General features: G+C 42.3%; 1 protein-coding gene across 1 annotated transcript; it reads right to left on the reverse strand.

Annotated features, from left to right (window-relative positions):
• Nucleotides 1-830: 830 nt before the first annotated feature.
• Nucleotides 831-9,038, reverse strand: GGCT (gamma-glutamylcyclotransferase). Its single transcript, XM_001499594.6, has 4 exons — nt 8,724-9,038; nt 4,979-5,124; nt 3,898-4,033; nt 831-2,219 (listed from the first exon to the last, which is right to left on the reverse strand). The coding sequence occupies exons 1-4, from the start codon at nt 8,862-8,864 to the stop codon at nt 2,076-2,078; spliced, it is 567 nt and encodes a 188-aa protein (XP_001499644.2). The 5' UTR covers nt 8,865-9,038; the 3' UTR covers nt 831-2,075.
• Nucleotides 9,039-13,659: the final 4,621 nt, after the last annotated feature.

The following is a 13,659-nucleotide window of genomic DNA, read 5'->3' on the forward strand; positions in this document are numbered from 1 at the left end:
AAATTCTTTTTAAAAACTACATTTGTTATAGTTTATCCAGAAGCTGACTGTGTTGTGGTTAGAGGGCCAAAATCATTGGTAAAATGGAAATCTGTTACATATGACATTTGGGAGTACTACCCTGAAAACAACTATTAAAACAGTATTTCTCATGATTACCAGATTGTTTAATTTTTATTTTCTTGGCTTGAGGAAGATTAGCCCTGAGCTAACATCTGTGCCAATCTTTTTCCACTCTGCATGTGAGATGCCTCCACAGCATGGCTGATGAGTGGAGTAGGTCCACACCTGGGATCCGAACCTGTAAACCTGGCCTGCCAAAGCAGAGTGCGCAGAACTTTAACCACTCAGCCACGGAGCCAGCCCCACCAGATTTTTTTTAAAAGGCCAGGCATGAAGGCTTATTGTTAGCGTTTTAAATTTCATAATGAAAGCTGTCATTTTAGGTAAGTGAGATAGATTATTAGAATAACATTCAATTTTTAGTATCTATAGCAAAACTGAGCCTTGCTCACTATATTACCATAACCGGGTTCTGGGTCATTGACAAACTTGGTCTTCTTTGGAAGGAGTTAAGAATTGGAGAAAACTAGAATATTAGAGGGTGTGCTTGAAAATAGTGCAGTGTAACAGCTATAAAACACGGTCTAACGTGCAGTCTATGGCTCAGTCTCAGTACAGAATTGCATCTGTTGCTGAAAAGCCCTTCAGTCATTCTTCCCAAGAGAACCAACCAAACCTTTATTTTATGCTCCTGCAGCAAGTTCATTCTCGTTCTGATAACCTGTTCTGAAGGTCCAGGGCCCCGCCTTCCACAGAGACACGACAGATTTTCTGATAACCAGTATCGCTTTATTCATGACTCTTCTTTCCTCCATTCATTCAGTAAATAACTTTAAGAAGGTGACTATTTCTTCATAAGCCAAGAATCAAACCGTAGCTTCTGGAAAACATTTTCCCCTTGCAATCTTGACTCTTCTATTTCAAAATCGTGTTCCTAGGATGGCCCTGTACAAACTTAATTTTTTTTTGATGAAGATTAGCCCTGAGCTAACATCTGCTGCCAATCCCCCTCTTTTTGCTGAGGAAGACTGGCCCTGAGCTAACATCCATGCCCATCTTCCTCTACTTTATATGTGGGACACCTACCACAGCGTGGCTTGCCAAGTGGTGCCACCTTCGCACCTGGGATCTGAATCGGTGAACTCTGGGCCGTGGAAGCAGAACGTGTGCACTTAACTGCTGCGCCACCGGGTCGGCCCCCAAACTTAATTCTTTAATAAGAACAATAATGATTGCTAATACTTATTATATGGCAAGTCCTGTTCAAAACTCATTACATATATTTACTCCTCAAAACAATCCTAAGACATAGGAGTTTTGGCTGTCCTCATTCTACAGATGAGGAAACTGAGGCACAGAGTCAAATAACCCAGTCTCCCAGTTAGAAAGTGGTGAAACTGACAGCTGGCCCCAGCTGTCTGGCTCCAGAGTCTGTGCCATAATCCTCCAGTGTACTGTGTGTGGCCAAGACCAGCCCCAGCACGTGTGATGATCTGAGTCTCTCTAATAAAATGAAATGTAGTACTTTAGGAGGGATTATGGGCTAAACCATAAACACATTCATTTCTCTAAGAACAGCATGCCATCTTTTAAATTAAAAAAACTTTATTATCAACTGCCTCTGCAGTTCGCTCGCTCTTATTAAGCTGATTTAAAAAATCCCAGAGCAGAGCATTTCACCAGCACCACCGTTAAGCTGCAAATCGATCCTCTGTCACAGAGCAAGACGACACTTCAGATCCACTCAAGAAAATAACTTTAAGTGCCCACAGAAGGAGTACCCACATCCATCCGTCATGCACTTCTGGTGCCTTGAGGCCCTCTTTTCAATTGTCTAACTCCTAACCCAGTTTCTTTTTATGTTCTGAAAACAAGGAGTCACCCAACTGAGATGTCCCTTCAGAGCACTGGTGAAAATATATTAAATACAGAGATATCGAAGATCCCTTTTCTAACCATTAAAAATCTATTAGCACACGGAGGAAATATTTGTAGATCTATTCTATTAGGTCCTAATGAGTTTTTGTTTCCCTCTTTGTGATAATGTCTTCAATTTCTTCTGAGACCTTTCCTTTGTAGTCATTTGGTTCTATTGCATTTAACATCTTTTGATACTCCAGTGGCAAACCGTTCTCTTTTGCACCCATGCAAATGACCTAGAAATAGTTAAAATAAACAACAACAAAAAAATCCCTTTTAGTTAGGAACATAATATACCACAGCTTTATTTGCAGCATCAAAGTATGAACTATTAGCTGTCAGATAACTCTAGAATAAACAATTATAGAACAAAACAGAGAGACAGTTATTCCTCTCACATTGAGCGTGAATGGGCAGGGAGTTTTCAACGCTACACGATACACCCTCATGGAATATCAATTTTAATCAATAATGTGATTTAAAATATTTTTATACTAAGACAAAAACTTATTGTCTAGAGTTTGCATCATCTTTTAAGAAAAAACTCCATTCCTCAAAAAAATTTAAAGTTTACAGGTAGCAGTTTTAGTTTAATCCCAGAGTCTACTCCACCTCTGAACTGGACATGAGGGAATAGACAGCAACTGTGTTCAGTGGTACTTCCCAGATCCATCCCAGGCTAATTCCTCTAGGCTGCATCCTAGAAAATTCCAGACAGGCACAGGAACTGCGTCACCCACTCCAGGTGCCATGTCCTGATTCTGCCTGCTAACAAGTACCTCAGTTTGGGTTTTTGAAAAGGGATGTTGGGGTCTCTATCCCACATGCTTTTCCTGTGTTTGTGGAAGTGGTTTCCCTGATTTTGAAAGGCAGTGTGCCCTTTTTTTTCCATCTAGGGATGGAAAACATTTCAGCAATAGGAAATATACTTTTTCCCCATAAAAATGAATCTTAGTGTTCATGAAATTCTGTTTTGTGGAGGGGAAAAAAAGATTACAAAAGCATATGTATAGAGTAAATCTACTAAAAACAAACTAGCATGTTATTTTCTACTTTAAGAAAGAAAATACAGGGGCCAGCCCCGGGGCCGAGTGGTTAAGTTCGTGCACTCCGCTTCGGCAGCCCAGGGTTTTGCCAGTTCGGATCCCGGGCACAGACATGGCACCACTCATCAGGCCATGCTGAAGTGGCGTCCCACATGTCACAACTAGAGGGACCCATAACTAAAATATACAACTATGTACTGGGGGGATTTGGGAAAGAAAAAGCAGGAAAAAAAAGGAAGATTGACAACAGTTAGCTCAGGTGCCAATCTTTAAAAAAAAAACAAAAGAAAGAAAATACAGGGCCAGCCCAATGGTGTAGTGGTTAAATTTGAATGCTCCACTTCAGCAGTCCGGGGTTCGCGGGTTTGGATCCCAGGTGTGGACCTACACACCGCTCATCAAGCCACGCCATGGCAGTGTCCCACATACAAAAGAGAGGAAGATTAGCACAGATATTAGCTCAGGGACAATCTTCCTAAAGCAAAAAGAGGAAGATTGGCAACAGATGTTAGCTCAGGGTCAAATCTTCCTCACCAAAAAAAAAAAGAAAGAAAGAAAGAAAGAAAGAAAAAACACATGCCTAGAATTACGACTCATACATTTCTAAAAGCTCTTTCTTAATAAAAGCTCTTTTTTAATAAACAAAGTTTTAGGAACATAGTTCTATCATTTCAAATAAATCTGAACATTTTTGAATTTGCACTTTAGGTAAATATACTATCCTTTTTGTATTAAAAAACATTTTGATTAAAATAAATTGTTTACGTAGAATTTAAAACACACAAAGCATTTTAAAAACAAGATATTCTTTATCTTAGTTTAGTGAAAATTAAAAAGGAATCACCAAAAATCTTTGTAAATAGCTTACCTTTTTATACTGGGGGGATGGGGGAGCAGACTCATAATTTTTCATCTGATAACTTCGACAGGTTATTTTTTTTCCTTCTTGAGTGTAAACATTAACTTCTATTGGGACATATGTTCCACTTTTAACCCCTTCTTGCCTGAAACCAGAACAGCCAAATTTTAACCATACTTGACACAGCCAAGTTAGTTTACTGGATTAAAAGTCTAACTATACAGGGATGTACTTGCTTCCCAAGTATTTTGGGATAGAGTAGAACATGTAAATACTACCACATCAAAAGTAAACATAGCATGTCAAATAGAAAACCTGAGACTTGGTATACTTCTAACAGAGCTCTATATTTATTCTATCTAAAAACATGCCTCACTGTAGTTATTTCAATCTTTATACCCCTGAAGCATTGCTCTCTGGGCTACAAAAAATGGACTGTGGGTTCTGACCTCAAGAGAATACCCACTGGGAGAAAAGTAGAGAGGATGGCTCATTCTCTCCACAAGTGAGGTGAAGTAGCAGCCATGTCAGGGAAGCTGCTCACCTCAAATCCTGCTCTTTTCTGGCGACTTTCTTTGTATTAAATGCTCTGCCACACAACTCTTGAGCGTTCCAGTTAAAACAGTATCAAAGCATTTCTAATATGTTGTTAAAGTTTTTACAAATTATTATCACCTTTTACCGATTCAACTGCCACCTTAAAGAATTATTTTTTAAAAACTGGCTCAATGAAAATTGAACAACTGCTTTTGAAAGCAAGAAAAATATGTAACAATTACAAAAATCTTCATGCCTTTTCACACAATATGAAACCACAAAGAGATCTTCATAAAAGACAAACAGGATGAAAATAAGGACTTCCATCTTTTACAGAAGAGATGACAAATGTCCTCCCAAGTCTCAATCAGAAAGTGTGACCCTTCCAGGCTTTTCTTTTCAGCAAATGCAATTATACCTCTTATGTTAACTCTAAAGTATAAAGATGTCTGTAGCACATGGTTTTGAAAAACCAGCACATATATACACATCCTTGTATATGATCCACTTTCTGAATTAGTAATTATTTAACTTATAATTAGAAGCCACCTACTTATCCAGAGAACTTAAATTGCTTTTGTTCATTTTCCATACTACTCCCCATACTTCATCGCCAGGACTTTGAAAAATGGTGGCGATACCTCCATGCCAAGTTTCACTTGTTTTGCCTTTGAAATTGCCAAAGTCAAGCTTAAAATCCTACAAAGGAAACCAAAGTGATATGATCAATATCCACTTGAACCAAAATTTCCCTCCTCAAAATAAAAAAAGATTTACCTTGAACTCCATGCAATTAAAACATAAACTTTGAGTTCCTTCTATGCGTAAGCAGCTGTGGAAAATACAAAGATAAACGAGGACCCAGATCTCAAGGACAGTCTTTGTTCACACGTTTCTTTAAAAAATGAAATGTATACTGAATATGCACATGTATCTTACCATAAACAAAAGGTTTGGGGGGGGGGGGGAATGGCATAATCCCAATGCCTTAACACAACTACTTTCAGTTTTGAAAATTACTTCCCAGTCCACTTACATATACATAGATTTTAACTTAGAGGCAATGAGAGTGTACACATCTGTTGAAGCTCGGTGATGGCTACTTAGGGTTCTAACTTCTATATTTGTAGAGAGGATCCTATTAGCATAAATCACCATGTTTGTCCCAAGGGAGCGGGCAATGGAGGGTGATTTGTATACTTATGAACATTAATCTAATATTCATGAATTGTACTAATATATCTATAATAATCATAAGAGCAGCTAATACTTACTGGAAAATTACTGGGTTCTATACACTGTGCTATGAGCTTTATATGGACTCTCATTTTTATCCTGCCAAGAACTTGATCACACCCACTTAACAGCAACAAAAACTGTGGCTTACAGGGGCCGGCCCTGTGGCTGAGTGGTTAAGTTCACGTGCTACACTTCGGCGGCCCAGGGTTTTGCCAGTTCAGATCCTGGGTCTGCTCATCAAGCCATGCTATGGCAGTGTCCCACATACAAAATAGAGGAAGACTGGCACAGATGTTAGCTCAGGGCCAATCTTCCTCATCAGAAAACAAACAAAAAAAAAGGTTGGACTAGATAATAAATCTAAGGTTTCTATTTTATTCTTGTCACCTTTATTTTCTTAAAAACCTTGTCAGACATTTCAGGAAAAAGGCTACTCTGAGTGACCAGTACCTTCAATTGGTTTACTGGATGTTCCAGGACCAAGTACCCCTGTCAGGACATCGACAGATCTGCTAAAAGTTACCACCACACTAGGAACTCGTTGCCGATTGCTAAATCCAACAGAGAATTTTCATTCCTCATCTTGCTCCGCTGCTGACATAGTTAACCACCTTGTCTTGATCTCCCTCCTTCCAGACTTTCAGGCTCTTCCTTGAACTCTTCAATACCCTTTGCCAACTCGTCCTCCACTACGTGGTCTTGAAATGTTGGGGTTTCTTAGGGCTCAGTTTAGGCCCTTTTCTCTGTTCATTCAGCAGTTTGCTCAAGACAGTCACATTCCCCGCCATCCCAAATCCCATCCAGTACTCCAGTCATCTTTTAATCCAGCCCAGCTCTCTTCTGAGCTTCAAAAATGCTTCGAACAGAGCCTAGCACACGTAGTGAGTAGTTCTAAAATTCTCCTGCTCAGTTGGAGGTATAATTAGCATCTCGAACTCAGTATGTTCAAACTAAGCTTGATTTTTCCCTCCCAAACCTGATTCTTTTCTTCTCTTTACAAACATCATCGTCATCCTCCCTGTTGCACCAAAATCTTTAGTCACCCCTATTCATCTCCTCCTCCCTTCACAATCAATCACCAAGGCCTGACACTCTAATCTCCTAAATAATGTCCCAAGTCCATTTGCCCTCCACTGCAACCACTCTAGTCCAAGGGGCCATTATCTCCAGTATAGACTGCTACAAAAGCTTTCTAACTGGGCTCCCCACATCCACTGTTGCCCCCCTTCCGATCTATTTTCCACAGCAACCAGAATGAGCTTTCGAGGCAAATCTGATCTTTCATTTGCTTAAATTCTGCAATGGGTCTTCTCAGTGCTCTCAAGATGAAGACCAGCCTTCCCCGGCCTCTGCTGGTCCTGCAACACGTAGCCCTTGCCTACCTCTTCAGTTCTCATGCTACATCCGCATCACACACTAAACTCCAGCCACACTAGCTGGAAGATGGAGCTGCTGCTTTCCTGAGGTCTCTTGTACATGTTGTTTCCTCGTCTCCCCGCCCCCCAACTCCGCCCCCCGCCCCCCAAACTCATTCAGGTCTCAGCTTAAAAGTCACATTTTCATGAAGAGCTTTACTGAGCATCCCAGTTAGGTCAGGTCCTCAAGTCATTCACTCCCAAAGCACCCTGTATATCTCCTTTTTTTTAAAAAAAAAGACTTCACTTTTTTAAGAGCAGTTTTAGGTTCACAGCAAAATTGAGAGGAACGTACAATACGTCTCCTTTTTAAGATTGACCATCTTAAACTGTGACTGAATAATCATTTGCTTGTTATCTCTCCCCCTCATCTCAACTATAAGCATCTAAACTTCTTTCCCACACTTGGGGAATTCCCTACCTTATGAGTCTGAGGGGTAGAGAGTGCCAGAAGTTGGTTCTCCCAGCTTTGCTTGCAGTCAGGGCAGGGGCACAAGGCTAAGACTTAGCCAATCAGGGCGCCCGCCTGGGGCTTTGTATTAGAAGCTAGTGCCCAAGGATGGCAGAAACTCCACCCTGATGGTGGCAACCACATCTGGGTTTCAGGAACTGCAGGGGTGCAGCGACAGTGGCAGGCAGGGTCCAGAGCAGGTGGTGACGGCGATGCAGGATGCAGCATCCATGTTTACCAAGTTCAGCAGTGGTGCAGTCCTCCCTTCCTGGGCTGCTTCTGTCCTGTGACGCTGGCTGTGCTATGGCTGCCACGCCTCCCTTTATGCCTGCCTGTTTTTGTCAGCTTAGTGGTCCCACCTTCCTGTCATTCTGTGAGCCCTCAGACAGGCTTTCAACACATTCTTTTTTTTTGCTTAAATCAGCCACTTTCTGTTGCTTGCAACTAAGAATCCTGACCATGACAGCAGAGACCATGTTTGTCTAGTTCAACCATGTCAAAAGGTCTTGCCCATAATTTGTTTGCACATCTCTCCTATAGCCTGGGAGGTCTCAAAGCAGCCAGTCGTACTCCGTGTCTCCAGGTAAGGCTGGAAGAATATGTACTAAATGAATGAATGGACTGTATTGAAGAGCAGTGATTTTTACCAAGGTGAGTTATGGTTCATCCAGCCACCTGACTTAAGTGAGCTCAGCCCTTCCTATAAATCAGACATGGTTTGAGCTTTCAGGACCTCTCTGATTAGGAGCAAAAGACAGGTAAACGGATTCTGACAATACCAGGTGACAAGTCCTGTAGCAAAGGGATGTACATAACAGAAGGCAACTGATTCCCTGACTTGGGTCAGAAATGGCTTCCCAGGGGTACAGACTGAAGGGGCTCTGGGAGGATGGCCCAAAGGTAGGGGACCAGAGAGGGCAGCCAGATCCGGGCCGAAGGAGCGGCTGGTGGACACGTTAGGAGGGGGCGCCCAGGCAGCCTCGGAGAACACGGATGCGGGGGTAGCCGGGCTCGCTGGGGTCAAGCACAGGGCCCGGGAGAGTGGAGCAGGGGGCAGCCCAGGAGAACCCGATGTTCTCCTGGCAGGAAGCGCTGCATTCCCAGCCCCGTACTGCCGACTTCTTGGAGTCCGGGCCCTGGCCCGACCTGGAGCGCGGGCTCCACCTCGCAGGGCCTGCGCGGGGCGCACTGACCTGCAGGCGGGCCACGCAGAAGAACGCGGCCGAGGGGTTTCGGAGGTGGATGCGCTCCGTCAGCAGGTTGCTGCCGTAGGCGAAGTAGAGAAAACTCTCTGCCTCCCGGCTCCGGAGGTCCTCGCAACCCGAGTCCTCCATGTCCCCACCAGGCGCCTGCACAGCCCGGGGTCGGGAGCAGCGGTGTGAGAAGCGGACGGAGAGCGCAGCACGGCGGCCTACGACCCTTGTCCTGTGGCCGCCTTGCCGTGGACTCCGGAGTTAAGGGAAAGGCGGGAAGCGTGGGCAGGGCAAGTTGGGTGCAAGAGCTCTTTTGATTGGCTACCGGTCCTCAACGACGTGAGTCGTTCACTCTGATTGGCCAAGCCTACTGCCTCCTCTTCCCTCTCCACCACGATTCTAAAGTGCTTGGTCCTGAGGCTACCGGGGGCTGACTCCTCATTGGACACACTCTTCTGTTGTCCCGCCCCCGTGCTCATGGCTCCCTCTGATTGGCGGGTGGGCGGGCACTACGCGGAAGCCGGTCAGGGCTGGTGGGTTCCGTACCGGGGTTGCAGGGAGCTGGTCCCAGCCGGATTTTCTCACCTTTGGGTTCCTGGGTGTGTGTGCGCTTCAGGGAACTCTGGGCGGACTTGAGGTGGAACAGCGACCCAGGCCACGACCCCGACAGTCCCCTCACACGGCAATTCGTCCTGGTCCTGCCCTCCCGGGTTGGAGGAGTCGGTCAGGACCGATCTGTTCACCCCATCCGCTTGCTCCCGCACCCCCATCCCTAATCGTCTCCCTGATACCTTTTCCAAGGACCCTTTGCTCCCTGGAGAAGCACCTCTGAATGTCTGGGGCTCCCTTCTCTGATGGAAGTAGCGTGTCGTTCAAATCCGAACGCTGCCATTTACTGGCCGTGTAACCTTGGGCGCCTCTCGTCTCAATTTCCTGCTTTTCAAATAGAGACCATAACGTAAGTTATGATGACAAGTTATATAACATCAGGTGGATTCCCATATCTCACAGGGTTGGTGTAAGTATTAAAAGAGTAATTTTGTTAATGTTTTTAGGTGCAAGAAAACTCCAGTGTAAAATAAGACACAAGTATAAAAACAATGAAGTAAAAACCCTGTGTTAACTTTGAAGTGAAAATAGTAACACGAACTCAGGGCCTGGGATCATGGCTATCCTTGGCACCTAGATTTTGATCTCTGAATACCACTCCCCCCTAGAAGGTAGCCGGGCTCCTTGGAGAAACGGCTGATGCCAGGTCAAGAGCTCGGAACGGACAGGAGCACTGGGATCATCTTATGACAGAAAGTCAGGAGGTATCCTCAAACGAGGTCCTTTCAAAAACAGACGGGAGCCCGCTTGAAGGAATGCCCACTGGCCAAAGTTGGAAAAATCTGAGCATCAAAAATAACGATTGCAATTGATTGAAAATGTCAAACATATAAAAGTCATTCCCCAAAGAGTCAGCCAAATGTGAAAAACAATTTTTAAAAATTTCGTTTGCTGTGCTATTGGTGGTGACTATTATACCAACTCTTGACTCTGAAAAGTGGTAATTTGAGAATAATTAAACATTTATCCTGCCTTTCTAGTTGCAGCTGTATTTCAGGGTAACCAAACAGCAAGAGTCAATGAAGAAACAGTTCTCTTTACAAAAATATGTCAGCTAAATAATGTAAAATGAATGATAAAATTAGAATATCAGCATTTTGCAGCCTCTAATGAAATTGATTCATGCCAGGATCATCAATGAAACCCTTTGGTGAAAGGGGTACAAGGAACAGGATGTTCACGTTTGGCCAAATTATCCCCCAGGGAGTGCTTGCCAGTAATCAGGGGAAAAACATAATGACAGTGGAGGAATCTCGCCTCTCTCACCTCAACCAGATCAATCTTATCATCAGCAAAAGTGGACCAGCGTGACATTGTGTCTCCCGATGTGACACAATATGAAGCACCAGCGTTATCAGTGAAGTATTGTTTCCAAAAATCTTTAACCTCAATATAATCAAGCGGGAACTAGAAAGAGAATAAAATGACACCAAGAGGACGCAATCAGAAAAATCCAGAAAAAATGGTGGGACATCCTGCAAAACAAATGGCTCAGTCTCTTGTCAGTGTCATAAAAAAAAGAAAATTAGAACTGAGGAAGGGCTGTTCTAGATTGAAAGAAATCTAAGAGATGTAATAACCAAATGCAATGGTTTCTCCTTGGTTCTGGTTAATAAACCAGATATAAAAGATATTTTGGGGGACAACTGGAGAAATTTTAATGCAGACTAGGGCATTAGATGATATTAGACAACTGTTTTTTTTACTAAGTATGATAACGGCATTGTGCTTATGTAGAAAAATATCTCTATCTTTAGACACACATATTGGTGTATTTGGGGATAAAATGTTTGATATCTATATTTATTTTAAAGTAATTCAGAAAAATTGAAATATGGAAAGTGTTAAATGTTAAACTGACTGATGTGTACATGGATGTTCATTTAATTAGTCCATCTATCCTTTTCTATATGTTTGAACATTTTCATGTTAAAAAGTCCAAGAAGAAAAATGGTGATATATGTAAAGCAGTTGGCATAGAGTGAGCACTCAATAAACAATAGCGTTGTTGTTACAGAATCTGCAAATAGGGGAGTTCTTACCCTCTCTCACCCCTCAAGCATCAAGGCAGAACTTGAAATACACTTGGTCGTTTCAGTGAGCAGATACAGCTCTATTGTACTATGAATTCTCAAGGTCTCTGCATCAGAGCTCTACCATTTAAAATGTCCTTCTGCCTTTTAAATTGCTTCTACACGTTTAAAATGTATTTATTATTTAATTAATTATTTCTTAAGGTATTTAACGTCTTTTCTCTTCCTATACTTCTCACGGATTGCTTAGTTTTAGGGTGACTGATTTTCCTCAACACCATTTTGCACAAATTATCTGACATTAAGCATGGATGTTTGCTCAAACGCTGGAAGTCTTTTCTTTCTCCAATTGAAGCATTCATTTTATTTAGCTTCCCTCGTGTAGATTGCGGTGTAGTGACCCCTGTTGGCCAGCAAGAGGCAGTAGAGAGCTGGCTTTTCATTTTTTTCAAATTTAACCAAAGCTGGGTTAATATTAGTTAACATTCATTGAGCACTTATTGAATGCCAGGCACTAATCTAAAGTCTTATATATATTAGCTCATGAAATCCTAAAAATAACTCTGCAGAAAGTACCAATAGTATTCTCATTTTACAGTTGAGGAAGCTGAGGTGTAGTTGGTTAACTAACTTGCCCCAGGGTGTAGTTGGCGATGACTGAAGTGGCGATTAACAGCCGAGCAGTCTGATTCTAGAGTCATTACTGGGTGCTGCTGACCAAATTTCTCAAATTGTAAAGCCCTGGTGTTCTAGGTATAACTGGTTACTAATAACCCACTTTCAAGCACAATCTCTATTTTATCTATAAGGATATTATGAAATAATTCTAGTTTTCAATCACTTAATAATAAAGATAATGAGGTCAGATTTCTTCCAAATGCCATCTTTTAATCTAGTGGTCTTTAAAGCTTTTCATTGTATCATTAAAAATTTTGAGCACACACACACACACACACTATATATATATGATATACATGTGATATAATATCCACAAAATAGAAATTGAAAAATACCTATTTTAACTGTCATACTAATGCAAAACATACATGTAGGGCAAAGTTAACTATAAATAGTGGTTAGAAATCCGTATTTCAAATAGTCCTCCTGCAAATTTCCATATTTTGGCTGACCTTGTCAGATTTCATTAGATCATCATTATTTTTATACCATAATGTAGGTGATGAAGAGCTTGTACCATAAGTCAGAAATGTCGGCTCTGTCCCTTTCTTTTTTCTTTTCTTGTGCTTGCAATTTTAATAAGAGCTTTCAGTTCAGTTCTCTGCAGAAATCTTTTCTGTGAGAATTAGTTAGTTCTCTGTAAGTCCACTTAACCAAGCACGAGTAAGTTACAATAAATCACAAGACACAGAAAGTGAATGACTAAGGGCCAGCGCCACCAGCAACCCCTCCTAAGGGAGGCACTCTTGCCCCTCCCCCAGGCACCTCACATCTCTCGTGAGACAGGTGATGCCTGTCTGACTGACTGTGGGTTCTCGTGTTACAGTGAAGCAAAATTCTTATATTGGTATATAATTATATTTACTAAATATAGTAAAGGCAAAGTATAGTAAAGCAAAAGTCTTCTTAATATTTTAGATTAAAAATAAAAATAGAATTTCAATTGTTTTCATACCTCAGTGGATCAGCTTGCTCATCCACTTTGAATACCATTGTTGTAATTGACTTTAGCATTATTATTGTTATTATTATTTGGTGAGGAAGATTAGCCCTGAGCTAACATCTGTGCCAATCTTCCTCTATTTTGTATGTGGGTCACTGCCACAGCATGGCTGACCAGTGGTGTAAGTCCGCACCTGAAATCCAAACCCACGAACCTGGGCTGCTGGAGCAGAGCATGCTAAACTTAACCACTAGGCCACAGGGCTGGCCCCAGCATTATTATTTTAAAAAGAATACTTCAGGGGGCCAGTCTGGTGGTACAGCAGTTAAGTTCCTCATGTTCCACTTCGGTGGCCCAGGGTTTGCCAGTTTAGACCCTGGGTGCGGAGCTATACACCGCTTGTCAAGCCATGCTGTGGTAGGTGTCCCACATATAAAGTAGAGGAAGATGGGCATGGATGTTAGCTCAGGGCCAGTCTTCCTCAGCAAAAGAGGAGGATTGGCAGCAGATGTTAGCTCAGGACTAATCTTCCTCAAAAAAAAGAAAACAACACTTCAGGGCAAAACATTTGTATACTATGGCAAGTTTGAAGAGTTGTATACTAAGAAGGCAGTGTGTCTGCCAAGGAAGGCCCAGCTGGCTGCTTAGACAAGGCCATTCGGGCAGTTGTACT

This window comes from Equus caballus, chromosome 4, assembly GCF_041296265.1.
Source record: "Equus caballus isolate H_3958 breed thoroughbred chromosome 4, TB-T2T, whole genome shotgun sequence".
Taxonomy (NCBI): domain Eukaryota; kingdom Metazoa; phylum Chordata; class Mammalia; order Perissodactyla; family Equidae; genus Equus; species Equus caballus.